This window comes from Myotis lucifugus, unplaced genomic scaffold (genome assembly GCF_000147115.1).
Source record: "Myotis lucifugus unplaced genomic scaffold, Myoluc2.0 scaffold_28, whole genome shotgun sequence".
In the NCBI taxonomy this organism is placed as follows: domain Eukaryota; kingdom Metazoa; phylum Chordata; class Mammalia; order Chiroptera; family Vespertilionidae; genus Myotis; species Myotis lucifugus.
The window spans coordinates 3,293,631-3,321,376 of record NW_005871076.1 but is presented as its reverse complement, the minus strand read 5'-3'; the positions used below and the strand labels follow the sequence as shown (position 1 = coordinate 3,321,376).

At 43.7% G+C, this 27,746-nt stretch overlaps 1 protein-coding gene across 1 annotated transcript in view; it reads left to right on the top strand.

The window, feature by feature from the left end:
* The first annotated feature begins 1,569 nt into the window (after nucleotides 1–1,569).
* Nucleotides 1,570–27,746, top strand: part of ARHGAP26 (Rho GTPase activating protein 26) — a 406,595-nt gene continuing 380,418 nt past the window's right edge. The window contains 1 exon segment of the mRNA XM_006086413.2: nucleotides 1,570–1,723. Within this exon segment, the coding sequence (XP_006086475.1) occupies nucleotides 1,570–1,723 (154 nt within the window).

The window sequence follows — 27,746 nt, the reverse complement described above, 5'->3', positions numbered from 1 at the left end:
AAAACACATATATAATTGTATATTGTTTTTGTGATTAGTCACTATGCTTTAATTATGTTCAATTTGTAACAATGAAATTGGGGGTCACCACAACATGAGGAACTGTATTAAAGGGTCGCGGCATTAGGAAGGTTGAGAACCACTGCTATAGGAGGTCACAATTCAGCACTAGACGCTGGGATCCAGCCTGACAAGTGCAGTGAATGAGCTACCAGAATGGATTTCTATTGTGGAACATAGGGACGACAGGGCGAGGCATTGGGTGTGGGAGGTTGGAGAGGGACACCTGAGAGGATCCATTCATTTATTCCACAAATATTTATCAATCACCGTAGCATACATAGCACATGGTAAGGGCTCAATATCTGTTATTAAATGCCAGCCACGGGTCAAGGTGTTGGAGATGCCACAGCGCACCAGAAATCTGGACGGCCCTTGCCTCGAGAAGCTCACCGTGTACCGAAGGACTACAGGCTGTGGGCGTAATTATGTAAAATTGTGTTAGATGCCGAGCAGGAAAACAACAGGCGGCTGAAATTCTCCTAAGGATATTAGATCCTTCAGCTGGGGGCAGCCGTGGGCGGGTTTTAAGCAGGAGTCGCTGTGATGGGGACCAACTGTAGGGGGCGGGAAGACTGCAGGCAAGAAGAGCTGGTAATTTTAAGATGCAAATGTTTTCAGCCTGCCGGGAAGAAGGAGCATGTGTCTAGGGTCGACGTGGTCGCTCCGTGCACTCGGGGTTCTCCCGGGGCCGAGGCTGCATTTTGAATGCAAACTTGAATGCCTAGCCACGCAGGGCGGGCAGAGGGGAACTGCAGCCCTCATTCCCAGGTTATTGGTACTAAGCACCTCTAGGCTCCTCCGCTTCCCAGACCTGCAGATGCACCATCTCAGACTAGGACCCCGACCGCAGCGTGCGGGCAAGATTCTGGGTGGCGGGCCCCGCGCACCGAAGCGATTACCACGTAGGTTCGGGTCTGCAGCACAGCGCGGGCGGGAGGGGGCGGAGCTTGCGCTGCAGCCCTCGGCGGTAAAGCGGCCCGCCCTCTGCCTCAGGCCCCGCCTCCAGGCCCCGATGATTGGGTCAAAGCCGCGGAAGGGCCGGGCGTCCGCGGGAGGCCGGGGGGGTCGGGCTGAGGCGGGCGTGCTGATTGGTCCGGCTGGGATTAGGTCACCGCTAGCAGGTTCGAGCGGCCCGACGCAGCCGGGGCGGCTGAGGCTGCTGTGAGAGGGCGCTCGAGGCTGCTGGAGAGCTACCCAGCCGAGGAGGCGGGGAGGCGGCGCCCGCACTCGCTCGCCAGCTCGCTTGCTTCCCGGCGCCGCTGCTGGTCCGTTGCTGCGCTTCCTGCTCGCCTGCCGCTCCGTAACGCGCCGTAGCAGCCGGGTCCGGGCTGGGTTCGGGAGTCGTGCTCGCGGGCGGACGTCGCGCGGAAGGCGAGCCGCGGCCACACCTGTGGAGCCGGCGGCCGTCGGGGGTGCCAGTCGGGGTCTCACCGCGCGCGTGCTCGGGGCTGCGGGCCGCGAGGGCTCCCGGGGAGGCGCGCCCCCCGGCTGGGCGCCTCTGGCACCATGGGGCTCCCGGCGCTGGAATTCAGCGACTGCTGCCTAGACAGCCCGCACTTCCGAGAGACGCTCAAGTCGCACGAAGCGGAGCTGGACAAGACCAACAAATTCATCAAGGAGCTCATCAAGGACGGGAAGTCCCTCATCAGTGCGCTCAAGAGTGAGTGTCCCCGAGCCCAGCGGGACGCAGCCCGGGGCGGGAGGGGCCGTCGGGCTCGCTCAGCCCTGGGTGTCTGGGCGCCCGGGCGCCCGGCTGGGTTTCTCTCCCTGGGGCGCTGAGGGACCGGCGTAGATGCTCGTGAGTGAGGCGGGAAGGAGACGTAAAATGGGCGAGCCCGCGACTCTCCGGCGAGGAAAGAGAGGGGCGCCCAGCCCCGTGCGTTCTGGAAGGGTTGGGGGATGGCGGAGCGCTGGGGGTGCCCCGGCTCCGCGGTGGGTGTGCGCGGCACACAGGTGTCCCCGGAAGTGGGACGGCGGTGCCCGGGGCGCCGCAGCCTGTGGGAAACGCTCGCGCCCGCGGCTCCGGTTTCCTCGGGGAAGAGTTGCTCACCCCTGGGTGCCCAGCGTGGGAATGGAGCATCCCCTGCCCAGGGGGCGCTGCCTCCCCTCGGGAACAGGCGGCTTGGGACTGCTTCGCTCCCGGCACGCAGCTTCAGGCTGCTCGGGGCCGCCGGGTTGTCCGAAAGGCACGCGAGAAGGGCTGGGTGCAATGGTTGCTTAGCCCGGGATTCTTTGGAGGGTTGGCGGCCAGTAAACCCCGCATCGAGAATCAGAACCGAGTACGAAGGCAGGTCCTGATTCTCGTGCTTAACAGGAGGTGATAGGGGTGGGGCTCCAGAACCCGAGTGTTACTTTACTCTGAACCGTGGGCGAGTGTTTAAAAATAGAAGGAACACATCCTGACGCTGCCCCCTTCCGCTCCCTTGCTCTCCTTCTTACCTCTCCCGCTATCCTTGAAACGTCAACGGTCTGAGAAGGAATGCCCTCGGTTCTCGATCAGAAAAGAGAAGTTTAAACTTATTCCTCAAGATTCTGGAACCTTTTGTAAAACCACTTTTGCTTGTTTCCTTGCGGTGGGGGAAGAAATGAAATCTGTATTCTGTGTATGATTTTCCCCTGGGCTTTTTTTTTGCAGATCCAGAGAGTTGCTCCTTCCGGCCAAACAAGAGTGGCCTGGGGATGAGCATCTCAGATTGTGAGGTCCTTTGGGTGCTTTTTCAGGCCATCCCTTTAAAAATAGTCCGGCCCATCTTTTAGTTTTGAGAATCAGGAATAATGTGAAGGCCGAGAGGGGAATTGACTTTGACTTCACTTTTCCTGTCTCTGTGATGGATTTCTTCGTAGGCAATACCTTTCAGCTGAGAAAGGTTGCGTTGGCAGATGAAGGACCTAACTGTGAGAATTTCCCCAGCCTCACTGAAGGAGACTTACGGAAGGCAGGTGCCTGAGATGTCATTTTGTGAGCCTTTTTTTTTTTCTAAAAATGACGAGGGAGACAATGGAACCCCAGGGCAGCAGGTGCCAATCTTTTGGGGTGAAATAAACGTAGAACTGTGACGTGATGAGGCTCCTCAGAGGCTGGAGACTGTGACCTGAAGCACGTAAACAGATTCTTCCTTTGTCAATGATCAGGGCCATCCTGGGTTCAGGGAATACTTGACCCCTGGTTTGGAGTAAGTTAGGCGCCTATTTATAGATTGGGCCCCACCAATTTTGATTGAATCTCAGGCCTTTAATCAGGCCTCTGCTTTATCCAGTGAACATTTCAATGCTGTGCCTGCTGTGTGCTGGGTACTGCCCTGGGCATGGAGGATGGAGCAGTGAATACTCAGCCCCTGGGGCTACAGGGACTCAGTAGAATTATCTCATGTGCTGTCACTCTTTTTACAAATGAGAAAACAGGCTTGGGGGATTCACTAGTCCAGAGCCACACTAGCAGCTGGGCTTAGTTTGGAACCCCCACTTGGTCTGAGCTGGAGATGGAGTTCTTGCTGATGCAGAGCTCTTAATCCTGCCCCATCCCACTTACGCAGAATGGACCTTATGGACCAAGCCTTCTGGAATTAGGGCTTTGATTTTGTATCTGGCCTTGAATTTGAAGAGGGTGCAAGCGTGTGGCTGGTAGTTTATTTGACTGCTATAATTGGGGTGTGTGTGTGTGTAAGAATTCTTCGGGTAGGAGGAATTAATGCAGTGATAGGGTTTAAGAGTTATTGAAGTTGTGTAATGGAATTGACCAGACCTGTAATTTGGGGGAAAGTCTTACATGGAACTAAGTGTTCTAATCTCTGAATATGTAGCTCTACTACTACTACTTGGACAGGTCATGTGACCTCTTACAGGGGTTCTCAACCTGTGGGTCGCGAACAATGAAAATACGTCCTGCATATCAGATATTTACATTACGATTCATAACAGTATCAAAATTACAGTTATGAAGTAGCAACGAAAATAATTTTATGGTTGGGGGTCACCACAACATGAGGGACTGTATTAAAGGGTCGCGGCATTAGGAAGGTTGAGAACCACTGTAAGAGGATGAAATCCCAGACTTCAGGCATTCCGTTATCATTTGGCGCTTGCTACATTATATATACTACTACTGTATTAGTATTTGTGTATTGTTTTCCTTTGGGTGATACTTATCCCTACTGTAAATGTAAAGGTAGTATTTTAAAAAATAAGTACATAATTTATAAGTAACAGTGGTTTGGATGATTTATAGTTTCTTCCAGCTCTAAAATTTTATGGCTTTATTTTATAATTAGTATTTATAGATCTTTAGATTTAAGTTTTATTTGTGTGTTTATATGGGGCAATAAAACTGGCCTTTAGGGATTGCCAAGGTTCAGCGAGATCATTCTTATTGCTGCTTCCACTTTATGCGTGAGGAAACTGAAGATCAGAGAGATCAGTAACCTGCCCAAGGCAACACAGCAAATAAGTATATTTAAACCAAGTGGTCTGATTCCAAAGCCTGTGCACTTAATCCTGAAGCAAAACTGTCCACTAGGTCAGTTTTCTCTAGAGTCCCCTTGAAAATCTGGTAAACACCATGGACTTCATAAAATGAACTTACAGTCTTTCCCTGGAGTCCAAACTTCTGGTCAAGACACATAGAAGATAAGCAATAAGATGATTTGGGACCTACATTTTTAAAATCCTGGCTTTGGAGATAGTTCTCATTTGATGTGCAGTAGTGCCTTTGAGCCTCCCTGTCACTTTTTCTATGCTGATTTGTTCAGGCCTTTTCTGTGGGCACTTATCTGCCCAGGACCCTTTCCTTGACCTGATTAATCAGTGTCTCAATGAAGAGGATTCTTTTCTCTCTCTCTCTCTCTCTCTCTCTCTCTCTCTCTCTCTCTCTCTCTTTCTCTCCTATAGAGGCAGTAGAGGGTCAAGATGAATTTGGGACTTACGGAATTAAGAAATTTAGGATTTCCTGGGTTTGAATCTTGACCCCATCACATACTGGGCGACTCTGGGCAAGTCACTAAGCCGGAGCTCCTCCTATGTAATAGGAGAATAGCCACATTCACCCCCTGGAGTGGTTGTGAGATCCAAATGAAACATTGTGTGTAAAGAAAATACATTTGCTTGAGCTGGTGCATAGCACTGCTCAATTAGTGATAGTTATCATCTTCCAGCATTCAGGGGTTTCAAAACTTGGAGTAAAAGTCACTTATGAGTAGAAGGTTGGTAAATTTGGTTTGGGTATAAAGAGTTAGGCCCCTGCTTCCTTCATGCCAGTTGTTGGTAGCTTACACAGTGGTGTATGTATTAACTATTGGTGGGAAGAATCCTGGTAATGTTTGTGTAAAGTTGTGGCTATGCCAAAAAAAAACAAAACAAAACAAAAAAACCACAGTTAAAAAGAAAAAGAAAAAAAAGTAAGTCTCCTAATATCTTTGCTGTTCCTAATAACATTCCGGCAGCTTGAATTTTCAATCTTCTTGCAGGAGTAACTCCCTGCCTCGGTGGTTGTACTGGCTGCCTCTCTCTGCCTTGTAGGGAAAGCTTGTGGAATGTATTGGACTTCATGTCTGGCCAACTCATGGAGTCAATGGCAAAACAAATGTAGTTTCATAGAAATGAAAGTGAATCACGTTATTGCCTTTGAGAGGTGGTGAGGGTCTTCAGGAACTGTGTTTCTATCTTGGCAGCTGGTTTATGAACCTATTGCTGGGGATATGCCCCTTTAAATTTGACTTCTGTTCTCTGAGACAGAGTGAGGTATCCTTATTCTCATAGTCTAAGGTGAGTCAGAAATGCACATTTTAAAATATCAACTTTATTGAGATATAATTCACCGTACTGTACAGTTCACCCATTTAAAGCATCCAATTGAATGGTTTTTAGTACATTCACAGTGTTGCACAACCATCACCACAATCAATTGAACATTTTCATCACCCTCAAAAGAAACCCCATTCTTGCCAGGTTGGTGGCTCAGTGGTTGATCATTGACCTATGAACCAGAAGGTCACTGTTTGATGCCCAGGTTGCACATGCCCAGGTTGCAGGCTCAGTCCCAAGTAGGAGGTGTGCAGTATGCAGCCAATCAATGATTCTCTCTCATCATTGATTTTCTCTCTCTTGCTCCCTCTCCCCTCCTCTCTGAAATCAATAAAAAATATATTTTAAAAAAGAAACCCCATTCCCATTAGCAGTCATCCATTTTCCCCCAACTCCACTTCCCCAATCTCTAGTCAACCACTCATGTAATTTCTATCTATATAGATTGGCCTATTCTGGACACCAGAAGTGCAATTTAAATAGTTTTTTCCAAGATGGTGGCGGGTGACCAGCTTTAGGCACAGAGTTCTTGATTGGAATTCTGTAAGTTGCTCTCTCTTCCTCAGGGGGATTTAAGTAGAGACAAGGTCCCAAAGACTGAACCAGGGCCCAGGGAAACCCAGGTGTGCCTTTGTGTTTCCAACCCAGGAGAGGGAACTGGCTTTATTCTAGTTCATGGTACTTTGATGGATACAAAAGAGATTACCAAAACAAGACTAAGCATCTAGTCCCTTCTCTCAGTGAGCTTTTAGTCAGGTGGGGCAGGCTGTGTGATACTGAATCAAGCCTTACTCTTGGGTAGGTATTCTTCTGGGTAACACTTTTTTTTTTTTTTAACAAAATGAAATGAATGTGTTTATATTTCTCTAGTTGAGCCCATAGTTTTCAGAAGCTGTTTTGGAGATGACACACCTTTTCCATTGCGTTTTTGACAGGTAATAATTCTGAGATGTTTGACCTGCATCATACCCCCAAAGGCAACCACAGTGAATTTAACAGAAAGTAGTCTAATAAGAATGCCAGCAGCCCTTGTTTATTGAGCACTTACCAAGTGCCCAGCTCTATGCTAAGTGCACACATTGTCTCATTAAGTCTATCACCACCATCCTGTGAGATGAATACTCTTATTTTTCTGCATTTTATAGTTGGGGTAACTTGTTTAAGGTCACACAACTAGGAAGGTGTACAACCAAGTTTTGAACCTGGCAATGGACTACAGGGCCTTCTCTTGAACATGACTCTTCGATGCTTCAGTAAACACGCTGGCAGTGAAGATGCAAATTCTTTATAGATCTAGACCTTAGAAAGGAGAAACATGCAGCAGGTGCTAGATTAAGTGAGAATATTGTCTCACCCCAGTTGTTTTTCAGACTCTGAGCCCTAGGTATCAAAGAATAATTGATACTTACTTTGTATTGTGTTTCTCCATCATTGGGTTAAAGAACCATTGTAGGAGGGTTTCTGACTATCTCTTGGCTTTGTAAAACAATAGAGTTTCTCTTTTATAGCAATTTCTTTTTTAATTCAAATTTTTATTGTGATATAATTAACATATCATATTAGTTTCAGGTATACAACATAATGGTTTGATATTTGTATATATTGTGAGGTGATCACCATGATAAGTTTATTTCCACAGCTACAATTTTTTTCTTTTGATGAGACTTTTAAGATTTACTCTCTTAGAAACTTTCAAATATTCACTACAGTATTATTAACTATGCTATATATTCTATCCCAATGACTAATTTATTTTATGACTGGAAGTCATTATATTTTAATTGGGTAAAAAAAGCATTGAACAGGGAAACCAAAAATCCTATTCCTGATTTGGTAAGAGCAATGGTTCATCCTCTTTGTTCATTAAAATGAGTAAAAAATTGACACGAAGAGTTGTGTGCTTTAAAGCATATCATTTTTTTTGTGCTTTTTAAGGATTTGATACAGGCTTTTTGCAATAGTGAGATAAACCCTTCTTGAATGGCATAAACTCTCAAAGGATGTTCAATGCCAGCCAGCTTTGTTTAGGAGTAATTATATTACTCACAAAATCCTAAAGGAACAAATGGGTATTGAGTTAGCAAAACATTTTCCCCAGTTCCTTTGCTTTGCTTTATCACCTTGCAAATAAAAGGGGGAAAAAAAGATTTCCTGATTATTTGTAAATGATGATATTTTGCAATACTGACATTTGGAGTGTTATTCATACAAATATAAACAGTAGCAAATTAAATCCAAATAAGGTTTTGCAGTTTTTATATAACACTGGCTTTAAAAAAAAGTCCTTCCACTTTAATTCATTCTGCTCTCGATTGGATTGAATAAATTGCATCTAATCTGTAGTTCTCAACCCACTGACTGAGACTTAAGCTCTCCTCCTCCCTGCTTTTAAAACTAATGAACAGACTTTATTTTTAGAGCAGTTTCAGGTTTCTAGAACAATTGAGTGGAAAGTATAGAGAGTTCCCATATAGTCTCTCACACCTATTCCTTCCTATTATTAACATCTTCAAGTAGTGAGGTACATTTGTTACTGTGGTGATATAATGTTATTAACTAAAGTCCATAGGTTACATTAGGGTTCACTCTTTGTGTTGTGCATTCTGTGGGTTGGGACAAATGTATAATAACAGGTATTGGCCGTTATAGTATCATACAGAATAGTTTCATCGCCCTAAAATCCCTAGTGCTTCACTCCTACGCCCCATCCTTGACAACTACTAAACTTTTTGTTTCCCCAGTTTTGCCTTTTCCAGAATGTCATATAGTTGGAATCATACAGTATGTAGCCTTTTCACATTGGCTTCTTTCACTTAGCGATATGCACTTAAGGTTCCTCCATTTGTTTTGTGACGTGATAGCTCATTTCTTTTTATCACTGACCAATTTGCCATTGTCTGTATGTACCACAGGAATGTATCCATTCATCTATAGAAGGACATCTTGGTTGATTCCAAGTTTTGGCAATTATGAATAAAGCAGTTTCATGTGCAGACATGAGTTTTCAACTCATTTGGGTAAATGCCAAGGAGCGCAATTGCTGGATCATACGGTATGGTAAGAGTATATCTAGTTTTGTAAGAAACTGCCAAACTATCTTCCAAAGTGGCTGCACCATTTTACATTCTCACCAACAATGAGTGAGAGTTCCTGTTGCTGCACATCCTCAGCCACATTTGGTGTTCTCTGTATTTTAGATTCAGGGTGTAACGAACAATCCTATCTTTTTCCAGAACTTTTTCATCATTCCAAACTGAAACTCTATACCCACTAAACAATAACGCCCCATTATTTCCTCCCCTAGTACCTGGTAAATCTCTATCCTACTTTCTCTCTCCATGAATTTGAGTACTCGAAGTACCTCATATTAGTGGAATAATCCAGTATTTGTCCTTTTGTGTCTGGTTTACCTGGTGTTTCACTTAGCCAAATGTTTTCAAGGTACATACATGTTTTAGCATGTATCAGAATTTCATTCCTTTTTATGGTTGAATATCTTATTTGTTGAGTTTTAATTACCAACAACTATCATTAAGAAAGACTATTCTTTCCTGGCTGGTGTGTCTCAGTTGGTTAGAGTGTTGTCCCATGCACCAAAGGGTCGTGAGTTTGATTTTTGGTCAGGGCAGTACCCAGGTTGCAGGTTCCATCCCCAGTGGGTGTGGGTACGGGAGGCAATTGATCGATGTTTCTCTCTCACATTGATGTTTCTCTCCCTCTCCCTCTCTGCCTCTCATCCTCTTTCCCTCCCTCTCCCTTTCTCTAGAATCAATGAAAAACATATCCTCGGGTGAAAATTAAGAAAAGAAAAAAAAAGAAAGACTATTCTTTCTCTTTTAATTTTTTAAAAAGGTATTTTTCCCCCTCTCCTCTTTTATACCCCTTCAGAATGATCACTAACACTCTGAATTAACCTATTGATTTATCATGGGTATGTATCTCAAGAACATTAAGTTTATGGTTATTCTTTTCAAAGTAGTCATTTGTTTTAGGTCTTCATATTTTTAGGGAGTTTTTTTTCAATGCTTTATTGAATTATTTCACCAGTTTTAATTGTACAATTTAGAGTTCTGCAACCAACACCCCAATCCAATTTTAGGACATTTGCACCACCCACAAAAAGGCTCTCACCTGGAGGTTCTGGGAGAGAATCTTCCATCCACCTCACTTCAGTTGTCCACAGGATTCATTTCCCGGTGGCTGTCTGAGGTCCCCATTCTCTTGCTGACTGTCAGCAGGGGCCACTCTCTGTTCTTAGGAGATAGCCACACTCCTTCTCTTGTGGCTCCTCCATCTTCAAAGCCAGCAAGAGCCCTCTTAGTCCTCAGAATGCCCACTGAAACTCTGATTTCCTCTTTTGCCACGGGCCAGGGAAAACTCCCAGATTTTAAAGGGTTCCTGTGATTAGATTAGGCCCACCTGGATAATCGCCTTTTTGATGAACTGAAAGTCAATTGATGAATTCCTTGTGCTGTATAATGTAACAGAACCACAGGACTGATAGCTCATCATATTCACAAGCTCCCCCACAGCACGTTCTGGCAGTACTGTCACTTTTTTATTCCTTGGGCAGGGCAAACTCTTTCTTACCCAAAGACATTTGCACTTGCTCTTCCCTCCACTGGGAAGATTTAGCTCTAAACCTTCTTTTGCACAGTTGGCTGCTTCTAGTCATTTCAGCCTCCATCAGAGGTGTCCTCAGGCGGGCTGAATCCCTGCCACCCAGCTGGTCAATGTCAACCATACCTTCCATTGGTATTTTCTTCATGTATATATCAATAGCTCAGGTTATTTTGCTGACTTATATGTTGGCTTATTTTTGTCTGGCTCTCCTAGCTTGATGTAAACCCTATGAGAGTCTTTCTCTGAGTTTCTTGTCTCCCACTGGCCTGTCAGAGCCCCTAGCACTTGGTTGGTGCTCAATAAATAATGTCTGAATAAATAAATGAATGAATAGGACAGTGGATTAAGTCTAACCTCAGGGGATCCTGAGAGGGAATACTTCAAAGAGTTAGACAGCCAAAATATCCCTATAGGTTTGTCTTTTCTGAAAATTTAAGCTAAATTGAATTGTATGTGTTCTATTGCATCTTCATTTAGCAGAGCATAATGTTTTTAGATTCATCCATGATGTAGCATGCATCAGTGGTTTCTTTCTTTTTATTACTGAAGAGTATTCTATTTTGTAAATCCTGTTTTGTTTACCCATTCACCAGCTAATGAACATTTGGGTTCTTTCTAGTTTTTGGCTCTTATGAATGTTACATTGAAAATTTGTATATATGTCTTTTGTAGACATATGTTTTCATTTCTTATTTCACTTCTTACTAGGAGTATAATTGCTAGGTTCTATAGTTAATGTATGTTTAATTTAAAAAAAAACAAACAAACACCTGCCAAACTGTTATCCATAGCAGAAGCATCATTTTAAATCCCCACCAGCAATGTACTAGGGTTGTAATTTCTCCAGGTCATCTCCAACACTTGTTAGACTGTCTTTTTGATTGTGGCAATCCTAGTGGTTGTGAAGTAGTATCTCATTGTGGTTTTAACTTGTGTTTTCTTGATGACTAATGATCTTGAGCATCTTTTCATGTACTTATTGGCCATTGGTGCATTTTCTTTGCTGAAATGTCTTCAGATATTTTTGTTGGGCAGTATTTTATATCTTGGATCCCCTCCCGCTTTTACTTTGTTTCATAAAACTTTTGATGGTTAAGTGAACAGCCTTCAGTGTATTCTTCATTAGCCCTCATTTGGGGACTTTTTAATTCCATTTACTTCAAACCTCAGATGCATTTAACTGGTCAGTTCCAGGATCCCAGGGCTTAGGAAGGTGGTTCTTAGGAAGCTGACATTCAAGTGTTTGCTCTGGGCAGGCCAGCCAGCATCTCTCTGGGCAGAGGTGGCAGGCTGGCTGTCCTAATTCCGGCCAGTGTAAGCTAATGATCACAAACCCCATGACTTGACAAAGTGAGAATGGGTCAGGGAGGAACCTATCACCACTGAGCAATTGGGGAAAGCAGCCCATGAAGGTGACTTGGTTACCCTGTCAAGGCCACTGCGTTTCTAAAAGTTAACCTAGGGAGGGGTGCCCATATAGAGCTAACAGTCAAAGTGGTTTTCTAGATTTACATCTCTGACTGACCCTAGTTTTAACTTTTAACTATAATCCACTATGTTTCAAATTATGTATTTCTTTCCATCAAAGGAAGGCTTTCACTAACACACATGGGGCCCTGCTCTGCTCTACCATGTCCTCTAAGCCCTAGACTACACAGTAAGGGTTTTTAGGATGGCAGTAGTAGGTGCAGAAGTCACAAGGAGGGACAGTGCATGGAGTGCTTGAGGACTGGCAGGGAGACCAGTGTGGTTGGAGCAGAGTGATGGCAAATGAACAGGCAGGGAGTCCAAGAGTCAGGTTATGGGGGTCTTGCGACCCAGAAAGGACTCTGGGTTTCATTCTAAGTGTGATGGGCAGCCATGGCCATGGGAGGTTGTGACATGTCCTACTTGTGTTTTTAAGAGATCTTGGGACCGCTGTGTGGAGAATAGGTATAGTGGGGCAGGAACAGAGGCAAGGAGACCAGTTAGGAGGCTGTTCTAATAGGTCAGGTAAGAGGCAATGGCACCTGGGGCTAGAGTGGCAGCATCAGAGATGGTGGTCAGATTCTGGATATTTTTGGAAGTAGAGTCCATAGGATTGGCTGTTTGATTAGATTTGGGTTATGAGAAAAAAGAGAGAAGTCAAGAATGATTTAAATGTTTTTGGCTGGAGCAATTATATGAATGATGGTGCTATTTTATGAAATAAGACTTGGGAGTAGTATTAGGTTTGAGGGGAAAATGAACAGTTTGAATGAATGACCTAATCTTACCGTGCAAAGACAAAAAAATTACATGGTTTATGAATACATTTTTATAAAAGCATCAGAGAATATGGAAATGAACAGAGTAAGCCCCCTTCCTAGTTAACCACTGTCACCAACTCAGTATGCTTTTTTCTTGTCTTTTTTTCTGTGCATATTTGTTTTTTTATAAATGGGATTATACTATATGAGTTATTCTGTTTTGTTTTTCTAATTAATACTATGTTTTAGTAATCTTCCCTGTCAGTACATGTACATAGGTGCATTCTTTTTAGTGACTGCAGAAAGTTCTGTCATGTGCAAATATAGCTTATGTACCTAGCCTCCTATTGCAGGATGTTTGGATTGTCACAGTTTTTCACTATAGAGGAAGTGCTGCAGGGATTACTTGTACACCCACCTTTGTGTGTGAGTCCCAGTATTCCCACACTAGTTTGGCTAGAAGATTCCCAGAATCCTTGAAGATTCCTTCAAGTGGAATTGTTGCCAAACTTCAATTTTTACAAGCTTTTTGACATCTATTGTTTAGGTCCTTTGCATCACATTGGCTAGTTGATACCTGTCTAGTGCTCTTTTGAGTGTGTTAGATTATTTCTAAAGCTTAATTAACTTTTTGCTTAAATTGGAAGCATTCTTTTTTTTGTTAAATATATTTTATTAATTTTTTACAGAGGAGGAGAAAGGAATAGAGAGTTAGAAACATCGATGAGAGAGAAACATTGATCCGCTGCCTCCTGCACATTCCCTATTCTTAACAGATCAGGCCTTTCTGTTAGGCACTGACATGGATTCTAAATGAGGGGATAGAAAAAAATGTGTAGGTGTGTGTGCCTGTGTGTGTGTGTGTGTGTGTGTGAGAGAGAGAGAGAGAGAGAGAGAGAGAGAGAGAGAGAGAGAGATAGAGAGATAGATTACAATTAATTGGCTCTTTTCTGAGCTGCAGGTGCTTACAGATAAAATGGGTGATGGGATGGAGCTTTGCCCATATCGGATGGAGCTTTGCCCATATCTAATGGGATATTTCAACATTAAATTTCAGGGACCGAGAAGGAAATCACATTTGTTAGGGTGAGGAATGTTTACAAATTAGAGTCACTGGGGTTTACACATTTTTGTAGAAACCCAGTATGGAGAAAGAGAGGAAATAGTAAGGAAAACAGCTCCTCAGTGTGTGCCAGAAGCTGTCATGGCATGTTTACATCTGGCTCATTTCACCTTGGTTGGAAGGCACAGAATGCTGCAGAGGGTGAGCTTGGAGGCTGGGCAGTGGCGTACTATATTTAGAAAGAGGAGATTCCTGGGGTTAGAGTGGTCTGTGTGCGTGCCTGTGTTTTCTTTGCCAGAAGAACAAAGGTTTGAGGGGCTTGGGAATTCTGGACCAAACCTTGTTAACTGGCTGGCTTCTCTGGGCCACGCCAGTAGCTACGCTTTGACTCCTGCTGCTGCTTCAAAGGAAAAGCCAAAATCAACCCCATTTCACATGGTTTGTAAAGACACCACAGGTAGATTTCAAAGCTCATCTGATCTTGCTATCAGATGTGCTTTCAAGGCCACTTTGAACACTGAAAATATGAACTGGCTCCTCCTGTTCTTTAGGTAGACTTCAGATAGATTTCCAGGCAGATCGAGTGGAATCTTGGCAGTTTCTGTGCCACTGAGACGTCAAGCAGATACAACTAAAACCTTAACAGATTCCTGACTGCGAATTTCATTATTGCACTTGTGGGCCAGCAGGTCGAAAATGATTATCAGTTGAGCAAATAAAATTAAAAACACATTTAAATTCATACCTATGTTTCTTTTTAAAAAGTTTAAGTAGGTAATATTCAAAAGGGACAAAAAGGAATTTATCCTTTCAATTCCTACTGTCTCCTGATCCCTAGTTCTACTGGGAGGCAACATTTTACAGGTTCTTGTTTATATTTCATACATAATTTATGCATATGCCAGAAAATATATTTATGTATTTTTTTTGGTAGCATGCCATATGCAGTGTTTTGCATATATTTGCAGTGTGACACAATTTTATTATACTTTAGATAATATTCTACATTGGTACATGTAGAGCTAACTTAGTTTTAGCATTTCATTGGCATTGTAGTCCACTGTATGGATATTACATAGTTTATTTAACGAGCGCCCTTAATAATAAACATTTAGATGATTTCCAGTCTTTTACCATGACAAGCAATGCTGCTGTGAGCATCCTGGTGTTACCTGTCATGGGCACATAAGTGAGTAGATCTGTAGGACGACTTCCTAGTAATGGAACTACTGGGTCCAAGAGTATGCACTTTTTTCATTTCGATAAAAGTCTCATAGGAGTGTTTCTGAGAAGTTCTGCGTGAACTGAATTTTATAAATTGTGATTTTAAAGTAGGAAGGAAGCTCATTATTTAGTTTATGACAGAGTGGCCTCTGTAGTAAAACAATGCTTAGAGTTTTCTCCATTTCCTACTCCCCAGTCTCTGTATGTATTGTTGATTCTGGAATTAAAAGCCACAACAAAATCATTCCCTAAAATGAGACACAGTGTACCAGGAGTCACTTGAACTTACAGCCCCAGGGAACTTGTTTGTGTTCCTAGTGAGGGTGCTGTTGAGTTTTATCTTTGTGCAGCATGTGCATTATTCAGGAAGTGTGGCTATTGAAAGCGGGCAGTCTTCTACCTTTGGTGACTGGAGGTCATGACTTTGGGCCAGTAGGCACACCTTGTCTACCAGTGAAGCTTCTGGGGAGTGGAGAGGGAACAGAGAGTTTTGTCTGACATCTCTCTTCTGTCAGCCTCTTCTGCAGAGTTTAGCACTTCCCCCAGTGGAGGACAGGATTACTAGTATGTCACCTGTCCTCTGTGGTCTCTAGCCCAGTGCCTGTGACAGCTCACGTTGGCGTGGAAGGCTCCTGGTGGTGGGTTTTTGGGACCGGACAGGCACAGTTCCTGTCTTCTAGGAGCTCAGTGCCTTGACAGGCAGGGGAGGCATAGACAGTCCGCAAGTAAGTACAGCAGGATGATTGCTAGCAGTCTGAAAGGGTCTGTGGAAGAGGGAGCAGAGAACTTTGGGAAAGGCAGGTGAAGGCTTATCAAGTCCAACGAGGCAGTGTTCCAAATCGCAGGCATTTGAAACCACCTCTGTTATTTTTGTCCACTTTACTGTTTATTTCCTTTGAAAAACTGTACTTGTTAAAAAGGGAACTTTATGACATTCTGAAATCATAGGTTTGATGTGGTTAGCAATATTTTTTTTCTAAAATGTCTTGAAATAATCATTAAATTGAAAATATGTTTCTCCAGGTGATTCTAAGGCAATGATGGCGAACCTATGACACGCGTGTCAGAGGTGACATGCGAACTCATTTTTTTGGTTGATTTTTCTTTGTTAAATGGCATTTAAATATATAAAATAAATATCAAAAATATAAATCTTTGTTTTACTATGGTTGCAAATATCAAAAAATTTCTATATGTGACATGGCACCAGAGTTAACTTAGGGTTTTTCAAAATGCTGACACGCTGAGCTCAGAAGGTTCGCCATCACTGTTCTAAGGTGTAGTGGTTCTCAGCCATAGCTGCCCATTGAAATCACCTAAGGAGCCTGGGACTCATCCCTGGAGATTCTGATGTAATTTGTGTTGGTTGCAACTTTGTCAATGTATTATGTAAAATAATCCCATATCTTATCAGTGATTTGAGCTTTACTCAGCGTAACACTGTGCCAAGGCAGAAGCATGCAAGAGAGTGAACCATCTGGCCATCATGCTGGGGAGGGGAGGGAAGGTGGGCTGTGCTTCTCAGCTGAGGGTACAGGTGTTGGAGTAGGTGGCAGTTTGCCAAGGGTATACAAAGCTAGTGGCAGTAAGTATACTTTGTTTTAAAATCTGTCTTAATGGAATTATTGTTTGGATATTCAGTCAGACGCTGATAAGTTATAGAGGAGAATGCAGGCTTCCATGGCGTTTTTGAGATGTGCTGGGTGAAGAGAACATGTAGTCTATAGTGGACAGAGGAGGTAGGAGTCTTGGGGTGATGGCTGAACTGTGTACCACAGGAGAATAACCGTGTGGATGACGGGGATATGGAGGTAAGTCAGCTTGTCCTTGCTGAATTGTTCCCAGGAGACATGCAGGGGGAGACACCTGCAAGGTGGTGGGAACACGGGTCTGCCGCTCTGGAGAAGATGGGGTACCGGTGTAGGTTTGGGTCTCACCAGGTGCTATTCGAGGCCCAGGCAGTGGTTCCCGGGCACAGCTGCCCATTGAAATCACCGAAGGAGCCTGAGACTCATCCCTGGAGATTCTGATGTAATTTGTCTTGGTTGCAACTTGGGCATGGGGAATTTTAAAAGCTCCCCAGGTGATTCTAATGTGTAGCAAAAGTGAAGAACCACTGGCACGGAGTGAAGAACCACTGGCACGGAGTGAGAGAAGAATGGAGGCCAAAATCCTGGGGAATATCGCCATTCAGCAGAATAGGTGGGTAGAAGAGAATTGGAGAGACTTTTGCTCTATGACCAGGTGTTTCATCCTGGCCAGTTAGGTGAGGGCATGTCCAGAGGCCTTTGGATTTGACCTTTGGAAGTGAAACTGGAGAAAGCAATATAAGTACAAAGGTGATAAATATCCACCTTACAATATTATTGTGAAGAATTCATGAGATAACTGTAGGTGTTGTGCTTAGCAGGGTAAACAGATGCAGAGTAAGTGCCCTATAATTGGAACATGCCATTATTGTCATTTCTAGATTATCCGTGTTGTAAGGTAGTGGATCTTAGATGTGAATGCGTGTAAGAATTCCCCTAACTGTAGCTTCCCAGGCTCTCACAGGAAATTCTGATGGATGAGCTCTGGGATGAGGTATGGAAATCTGCATTCCTTACAGGTGATTTGCCTGGAGGGGGTCCTTGGACCACACATTAAGTCTGTATAGGCCCATAGAGATCCTACATAAACCTGGTCTGAAATTCTTTGTCTCCCCCGCAACGTGCATAGCTGTGCTGGCTAGCCTCATGTTAGGACATCTCAGGTATTTAGAAGGAGCTCTGTGGCAGGTCAAGGAACCATGGGGAGGGGGGATGGTTCAAAAGAGTACAGATTCTACCCACGTCAGGACATCTTGGCCTGTGGCTCCACACGTGCGATCCAGTTGTTACATGAGTTTGGCCTGTGAGCTGGGACCCTTCTGCAGCATTGGGGGGTGGCGCAGCTCCTGAAGGGACACTTTACTAGTATGCTCATGGGCTATCACAGGACAAATGTTTTCCCAAAGTAAACCTTTGGTGCCCTTGTCAAGTTTAAAGTCATTTGGGTTCAAAGCCTGTAATTTTGTTGCACATTTGAAAAACCCCCACAACATTCAGGGAGCATAATGAGCTGGCCGAACTGTTGCACAGCTAGAGGGTATGCGGTGCTTGGGGGAGAGTAGGAGAGAGACTGGCTGATGGCACCAGAGGGTGAGGTGCCCCAAACCCAGAGAGAGCTGACCTGCTCTGGCCTGGAAAGTGCCCTCAGGCAACTCATTTCTGCTACAGCTCCTCCTTATCTCTGTTCTGATCTTAGCTGGTTCTCAGCCATCTGAGGAGGACTGCATGAGAGGGCAGACCACAGCTGGTAGGATCCCAGGGTGTGGGATCCCCAGGTGTGGCTGCCAGGAGACCAGTGTTGCTTTCCCCCTGTTGTTTGCTTCTTAAAAAATTCTGTGGGCTGCTCTTCCAAGGACAGGGGTTTCTGGTGTTTGTATCTGACTAGTGCATTGAGATGTTTGACACAAAGCCTACCCTGGGCTGCTTAGCCAGCAGATCATCAGCCCCATGACTCCCACCGACCGGGCCAGTATGGAGGCCAGGCAGGCCCTGGGGATGGGTGCCTTTGTATCTGTAGCTCGCCCAGCTCTGGCTGTGCCTTGCTGCCTCTGGTCTGCTGGCCAGGCCTTGGAGACTTCAGACAGCTTTGCTTGCTGCTGTCTCCTGGCCCTCTGACCTATGCCTCCCTGAGCTCAGTGTGCAAGGTCAGCAAGCTACTATGTTGCCAGCTTCGTTTAGAGCAGCAAGATGGTTCTCTTTCTGGAAAGAAATCCTGTTTCCTCTTTACATAGCCAGCAGGTTTGTAATCAGTTCCCCAGCAGGGAAGCTCTGCTCCATTGCATAGAAAATTGGAGTGGAACTGAGAGCTTTTGGCCTCAGTGTCTTTTGGGATATGACGTTGGCTTGCTTCTCATCTTCCCCACCTCTTCTGGCCAGCATAACTCCACACCATACTGCAGTGAAAAGACAACACAACAGGGCTTGGGGGTTTGTGCTGGGAGCAGCCCCGAGTGAAGCATGAAGATAACTTAAAATTTACTTGTTCTCACAAGTCTGGGTTCTGAAGGCTCGGGTCTTATCTTCCCTGTCCCCTCCAATCTGGAGAACTGAGTCTTTTAAAGAAAGAAGATTGAACTTTTTTTTTTTTATGGTAATCTTCAGTGAGAAACTTGTGAAATGTTATGCAGGAAAAGCATGACTCACGTCTCTTAATTTAACACCTCTAACACCTATGTTACCGAGCTCCCCAAATGTGTCAGTAGTGGGTTAGGCAATGGTTGGTGGAGACCTTGGAGGTCCTTCCTTAGGATTCTTCTAAAATAGCTTAATGAGATGTAATTCACATACCACACAATTTACTCATTTGTAATGTATAATTCATGACCTTTTGTATATTCACATAATTTTTCTTCCATCTCCTCAATTAATTTTAAACATTTTTATCATCCTCCAAGGAGACTCTGATGCCTTAGCCATCATCCTCCATCCTTCCCATCCCCCCAGGCCTAAGCAGCCACTTCCTCAGGATTTTTAACCCATGGCCCAACGTGTGGTGCTCTCCAGTTTGCTTTGTTCCTTAATCTTGCTAAACTACATATCCTTTTCCTTTGCTGTTTTCAAACAGTTTGCAGCTCCCCAGATTTCAGTGCCAGGATGTGTGGATCTGGCACTCAATTTTTCTTTGTTCTGTTCACCTTTTGACAGATTTGCTAGTGCAAAAGGACTATATCACACACATTCCTGAGAGCATGTATGTCTCAGTTTAGGACTTCTTTACTCTTCTCTCTCTCTGGGTTCTGATCTGGCTCAGGAGAGAGTAATTTCCTGGTGACAGTGGGAAGGAAGAACTCAACTTCCAGTAGGTAGACACATTATTTGGAGCAAAAGAGAGGAACTTTTGCTTCTCCAGAGGAAGAAAAATTATAGTAATATTCTGATTTGGGTAGGTGCATTTTGAGGGTTTCATCTTTATCCATTTTTGGAATTATTGATAAAGAAGTACATTTCTTATGGCTGAAATGGCGATGGTTTGGGAGTGCCTAAGATCGTAACACCAAAGTCTTTTCTTACTGAAGGCCTTGTGCTGTTCTGTGAAATTCCAGCCCAGTGTAGATAACATGTTCTCTACCATTTATGTTTTTTCTTCCTCTCATTTTCTTTCCTCCTTTCTCTCTCCCCTCTCATTCCTTCACTGTGTCTGCCCTTCCCCCACCACCATCTTGCCTTGCCAAAAGGCCAAAGAAGCGACTGATCTCTGACCTCTTGATTTATATGGGAAAAACAAAGCCTTTTGTAATGGGAATGACCTGAAACTGATTTCCAGAGTTTTAGGATGATAGCTAAAAAGACTCCCAGATTTGAGGGGACTGTAAATCTGCAGAAATCTGGGCTCTGAGTGGTCCCATCTTGTAAAACTCGCTGTCTTGGGTCCTCTTTCCTGTTACACATCCTGTGCTATGTTTTAGAGGTGAAAGGACATGCTCAGAACCAGGGTGGGTACAGAATGTCCCGCTCCCTGGTTAGTGGCTTTGATGGGGAACTCCAGGGGCTTGTTTTCTGCTTCTCCAATGGGACCTCTTGCAAGCCTCAAGTTTCCCATTATTATTATTATTGGGGTAGAGGGTGCTATTAAAATTGTCTTTGACAAAGTAGGTCAGTGATTTATATTTCGAAAGGATAGATTTGGGGACATGAATGAGAGCATGTTATCTGGGTTATTTGAACAGTTCTAGATGTATTTATAATGCCATTTAGAGACCTAGAAACCTATTTGGGATAGGCCAGGGAACTGGGTATGAAATCTGAGTCTTTGCAGGTATTGCCTCTATACTCCGCAGAAAGGATATATTTTGGACATATTTCAGTGAGACTGGGATAAGATGGCTTACATCTCCCTCCCTCAAGCTGCCAACCCTGTGGTTCATAGAGCCACTTACAGTAAAATAGCAGGATATTCCTCTTCCTTCTTCTGAAGCATATATTACCCAGCGTTTCTTGTCACATAGGCTGGTCATTAAAAAAAAAATCCCCCCAAAACCTGTATTTTTTGATTATATAGGTAATACATGTTCATTAGAGAAAATTTAGAAATTATAGATGAATAAAAGAAGAACATGCAAAATAATATTCCAGGTTTGCCGTGCCAAGACTTTTTTGAACTAATGACCTACTTTTGGACAGGTAGGTTGTTTCTCCCTCTCTCTCTTTTTACGATCATCAAGCAATCCAAAATGACAGTCCTTATAGACATGCCATTGTTTTCTCTGTCAGCTAAATTTACATAGGCTGCTCTTACATTTCTTTCCATCACTTTAAGATTCAGCTCCTACCTCTCTGCTTGTTCCCTTCTTTTTCTTGCTGGTTGAACGGAACCTTAGGAACAAAGAGTAGATGTCTTTTCAGAATGCCACAGAATGAAGAGTCCCATGTGTTGACAGCATTGTTAAATTTATTTGAACCAAAATAGTACTAGAATGTCTACCGCCATTTAACCATTTTTGTGTCAGACTTTTGTTGTGTTTTACAAACTTTATTTCATTGAATCTTCATAATAATCTTAGGCAATATATACTAGTCTCCCCATTTATAGATTAGGAAACTGAGGCATATGAAGTGAAAGTAACTCATACAACTCAAAAGAGTTGGAGTCAGGATTCGACCCTTGGTCCCATGCCACTCCTTTTGCTCATAACCAGTGCTGTGCTACTGACTATATAATCTTTATACAATGGGTATAATAGTGTTCACTTGAGGGCATTGTAAGGCTTACATGACTTAGTGTGTGTAAAGCCGCTGGCACAAAATTACAGCATATAGTACTACTCTAACGACTAATTATTTTCATCTTTTGGAAGATAGGAATACTATAAAGATTGTTTTTGTGCTGTCTCTACATCTGAATGTCTGACTTTCTCATTGGAGATGAATCCTTGTATTAGGAGTTGTCTCTAGAAATTAGACTTCATTAGTCTGGTCAAAAAATATTTAGTGGACTCCATTTATGTTCTAGGCATTGTTCTAAGTATTGGGTGCATAGCTCCAAACAAGACAAAGTTCTGACTCATATGGAGCTTATATTTTAGTGGGCAAAGAAAACAAGTGAACAGGACACTGTCAGATAGTGAGAAATACCGCAACGGAAATAAAATAAGATCAAGAGTGATGGGTAGTGGGGCAACTTGAGATTATGTGTTCAGAGAATGCTACTCCGAGGAACGGAATGACCTTGTATTCTGGGCCTACACTTGGTGACCTATACTTGTTGAAAATTGTATGCTCTCACTTGATGGATAGATTGTGTTGGATCATATTTTCTTCCCTTTGTATTTCCTCTTCTGTTTTCATAGGCAGAACCATTTTTACTCATTGGAATCATGACCAGCCAGAACCACAGTGATCTTGGTAAGATAGAATCCATTTCTCACAGGGTAGGCAGACTGATGTTTTCAAAAACATAGTCTCTCTTGCCCCAAATTTCCCATGTCACTCAGAAGACAATTTTAACTTCTTACTGTGGCTTATGTGTGACAAGGCTTCTTAGTCTCCTCTTTGACTCTTCTCCCTCTGTGCTTAGGTTTCACTAATCTTAAAGTCCTCTAACACACTGAGCACTTTCCAGCCATAGGGCTTTCCTTTGGGATCCCTTTGCTACAGATCTTCATGTGGTTGGCTACTTCTTCTCATCCTTCAGCTCTCAGTGAAAGGCCATTCAGAGATTCCTTGCCTGACCACCTGACCTAAAGTCTTAAGTTGCATTCCTTCCCCCCCTCTATACCATTACTCTTTTTTTTTTAAAACAAAACAAAACACATGCTTTTATTGATTTTCAGAGAGAGAGTGGAAGGCAGAGGGATAGAGAGATAGAAACATTGAAGGGAGAGAAACATTGATTGGCTGTCTCCCACATGCCCTTCGCTGGGAATCCAGCGTGCAACCCTGGCATGTGCCCTGACCGGGAATCAAACCTGCGACCTCTTGGTTCATGGGTCGACACGCTCAGTCACTGAGCCACACCAACTGGGCATTACTCTGTTTTATAATCTTCATAGTACTTCTCACCCTCTAACCTTCCCAGTACAGGTGAAATTATGTCACATGTCCCTTCAAAGAGTCCTGCTTGACCACCTGACTGTGTGTTCTAAAAGCAACTCTCTCTGTTCCTGGCCTCAAGCATCCCTTGGTACTATTGAGATTTTATTTTGTTTTTAAGATCCCACCTTGGACAGATCAGGTGTAACCTCTCTGATTGGAAGGTGATCCAGTCTGTCTTTGGGGTAGCAAAAGAAATGATGAGTTAAAAAAAGCAAGATTCAGAGTAAGAGTTGATTAATGCTGTCAGCAGCCTCTTCCTTGCTTCCCACCCCTTTGCCTTTGCTCACTCCTCTTCTCTCTTAGGTCTCTATTTCTTTATCTTTACTTTTATCAGGCAGAAGAAAGGAAAGAGAAATCTAGCGTTTCTAAATCTGTCATAAGCGCCAAGAGGAGGCCCAGATCTCCTTGTCTGGGCCAGTTAACCTGTGAATTGATTCCTTCATAGTCTTCAAACCTAGAAGAAATGGACTTATAGCTGACTCTTAAATCAACAAGACTGTTTGCTCATGCTTCTTCTTTATTTTATTCTCTTCTCTCTTAGGTCTCTATTTCTTTATCTTTACTTTTATCAGGCAGAAGAAAGGAAAGAGAAATCTAGCGTTTCTAAATCTGTCATAAGCGCCAAGAGGAGGCCCAGATCCCCTCGCAACCCAGGTACATGCCCTTGACCGGAATCGAACCTGGGACCCTTCAGTCCGCAGGCCGACGCTCTATCCACTGAGCCAAGACAGTTTGCTCATGCTTCTTCTTTAAAAAGGGAGACTTTTGAATAGTAGAGTATCTATTCTCCTCCATACCCTCCTATTTATAAGCTTTAGTTTTAATGGTCATTTTAGTTATTGTTCCACATATGGGAAGGCACCCTTGACAAGCCTCACAATCAATTATAAAGGACTTTTCATTTTCCTCTAAAAATATTAAGAAAAATGCTCCTCCCACTTTTGTTCACATCGCAGGCCTCTGTGTGCTGTTGGTTGACAGTGTTCCCAGGCTGGGGCCACATCTCTGCTCCTCCAGTGGATTCCCCCAAGTCATAGTTTTGGTACAGAATTTCTCTGAAACCCTGTAGTGACTTTTTATAAAATTTAATATCATTTTATTTGGATAGTTCCATGTGGACAAAGGGTCTCAGCAGGAATTCTGCCAACAAACAGCAGTGTTTCCCACACAGCCTCTAGGATTTAGGACTGGATTCTTGCTAAATAGAATTTAAGCATGAAAGCCAGTCTCTTGTCTCTCTGCCTCTTGGGCTGTGGTCTCTGTTATCTATGGAAAACCAGTCATTTTTAGGTATTTAATTTAGGAGCAGGCAGGGAGAGAGAAGGAACAGGATCACGTCTCTGCCTTTCCACACACAGGTGTCCTATTTTGTGACATCTAAGCACTAGAGACTCGTTGACCCACATTTTTTCCCTCTGCTCCTGCAGTGTACTGACCACGCAGAGACCTGCTGCCACAGTTACTTTTGAAATGTGTTGCTAAATGCAGAGATGTCTGTCTCTACTGACTTCTCAGATGCCTGAAATTAGTTCATGACCTAGAGAGCACCGTGGCTGTGCTTTCATTGCCGGAATCCTTGGAGGTGGCTGTGGAGTGAGCAGGGTCATGAGTCTAAAATATGAGCTGGCCTCTTTTCCTGACTATGCATCATGCCTTTCACTCCCTACTGATTTCTACTATCTTAATACGTAATACAATTAAAGCTCTCTCTCTCTCTGTCAGAAATCTTCCTCTGTTTTTCTATTAAGCTGTTTTTGAAAGTATTTTTAATCTGTTTTTGGGGGAACATCCACAGTTTATGTTCATTGAAGGCAAAAGTTAGAGGTCTTTGGCCAGTGTGGGAGAGACAGAAACCCAATGGGAGAGCCCCTGAGGATGGACAGCAGGTTCCCTATTGGCTGTTTTCTGCCAGCTTTGTAGAACAGCATGAACTCACCCCTGCCCTTGAGTCAAGGGGCCATAAACAGGACATGCGGTATGACCTGGAGGTCTGACATTCATTCCTCTGCTTGTCTATTGGAATGACCAGGCTGAGGCCCGGTTGCCAAGCAACCCTGGACATAATAGAAGCAGGAGAACTTGCCCTATGACTGTTGTATTCCCTTTGCCTTTTTTTCTGTTTTCCCTTCGAGGATGGAGAGATACTAGCTTTGGGTGGGAGGAGGTAAAATGTACTAATTTGAAATTCTGATTGTGAGAGTCTTACTATTTTAGTCTTCCTGATCCCAGCTCTAATCAGATAACTGAGTTAAATTAGAAGGCTCTGACATCTCTCAGAGAGCCCCTGTTCCTGCAGAGAGGTGAGCTCCCTTTGGTCTCAGCAGGGACGCAGAGTATTGGCCAGGAACTTTGCTGACAGTAGAAGCAGTTTCCATCACCACCCTATCAGTTGGTTTTAATAAGGCACAGTTGCAGACAGGCCGCTTTCCATCACGAGGGAGGGAAGATCTAATCCGAGCTGCTTAGGCAGAAAGGGAACTTTCTCTGGTCCATAGCTGGGAAGCCCAGGGATGTCCTGACTTTGGTCTGTGGCTCACATGGCTGCAGGCCAGGTCTCTTGCATCTCTCAACCTTGCTTTCCTTTAGGCTGGCACCATTCTCAAATGGCCTCTTCCCTTGCATTGGAAAGATGACTTGTGGCCAGGAGTTTGAACCGAAGCCCTGAGCATGGCTCTCATTGGCTTTTTGTGAATACGTGCTTATCCTTGAGATAATCCTTGAAGCTCGTTTGGCCAGAACCCAGAGTGGAGTCAACAGCATATGAAATAAATATTCCAAAAGTCAGGGAGGGAGGGTTTCCCAGAGGAATATTAGGGTGCTATAAATACAGAAGAAGGGGGAATAGCTGCCAGGCGGCCAAGGCAACAAAATTCCTCCACACTGGCCTGAGTAAATTGAACGAGGGCCATCCAGGGAAGAGAAAGGGCTGTGCCTCCTGAATATCTCATGGTTTTTCTCCACATATGGATAAGTTAGTTTGGGCTATCAGGCTCTGTTTTAATAATGTAACCCTGGAAATTCAGATTTGAAGGGGGAGAAACAAAAGACAGTTTTGAAGTTTTGGGGACCACCAGGATTGGGCAGACTGGGCAGGCTTTCAGAGCCAAGTAAGTGCCTAGTGAGCAGGGGATGGGGTGTCAGGTTCGTACGAGAGAGGCCAGGGGGGTGGGGTGGTGGGGGGACTGCTCCTGTTGGTAAACATTAAAAGAGATAAAAGCAAAATGTTGTGTGAGAACTATTAACTAATGCAGGAGAGTTCCAAAACCCGCAGCCAGTGAATGACTGCTTTATAGCCTCACGTATGACCACTAGCTCTCCATCTTTATGGTTTGGGAAACAAAATACATTCAGTAGTACTTGGCTAGTGCAGTGGATTTGACTACTAGGGTCAGCAAACTTTCTGTATAGGGCCAGATAGTAAATATTTTAGGTTCTGTGAGCCACATAGGGCCTCTGTTGTATATTCTTTTCTGTCTTTGCTTTTATAACCCTTTAATACTGTAAAAACCATTTTTAGCTCCTGGGTCAGACATACAAAAACAGGCCAAGGGCCAAAGTTTGCTGAGGTCCAGTATGGTTGTGGGATCTGGTAGACCTGGGTTCTAGTCCTGTCTGTGTTTCTTGTGAACTGTATGGGCATTTTAACCTCTCAGACTCAGTTGTCCCAATTTTCTTACCTGTAAAGTGAGTTTGGTAAAAGTGCCCATCTCGTGGGGTTACAGACTATTTAGAAAGTGGAATTATGGTGTTGATCCTTTGCCACTGCACTGCGTGCTTGGTGGTGGTGGTGTGAGTGGGGGCCGGAGGGAGATGGGGCCTAGCTCTTTGTAGTTTCCATTGTTCTTCCTCTTTCGATACCCTCTTTTTCTCAGTTCTGAGCAACTCTTCATCAGGTTTTAGGAACTTGGTGCCAATCTAAGTTTCATTTCTGGTGTGTTCAGGAAGTGACCCACATTTTAATCCATATTTGGCAGTAACTGAAATAAATTGGCTTGGTTCATTATCGAAACACAGAATATGTACTCGTTCTTCTTCCAGCCTGAAATTTCCTCTTTATCCAGTTTTTCAGTACATTCCAATTCATCAGCCTATCAAGGCCTCTTACTAAAGCCAGAAAGAGAGTTGTTGTTTTTCCCCCCCGTTTTATCAGAGAGAATGTTAGAATTGTGGATTTGTGTTTGTTGGACTTGGTGGATGGATGTCAACAGTTAGGAAAACGGCGGAATTTCTCCCCAGAGTTTCAGCCCTATTACCTACACTTTGTGCAGGTGAGCTGTGATGGAATGGATAGGGCTCACATGAGCTTTCCAAGTCTCAGTGTCCTGCAAGCACTCGCCTTCTTTAAGTCACTTTCTCAGCCTCTTCCATCACACTTCTCCCTTCTACTTTTTTTCTGTGGCACTGTTCTCATTCTAACATATGGTATAATTTATTTATTATGACTTCTTTTTTTGTCTGCATCTCCCTACTAGATTGAAAACTCTGCAAGGGCAAGGGTATTTGTCTTTGTTTACTTCTGAATCCCCAGTGCTTAGAATGGCATCCTTAAAGAAATATTTGTTGAATGAATGAATGCTTTGATTCCTATATCAGAATGTTTACTACATCCCATTCTCTTAGGCCTAGAAG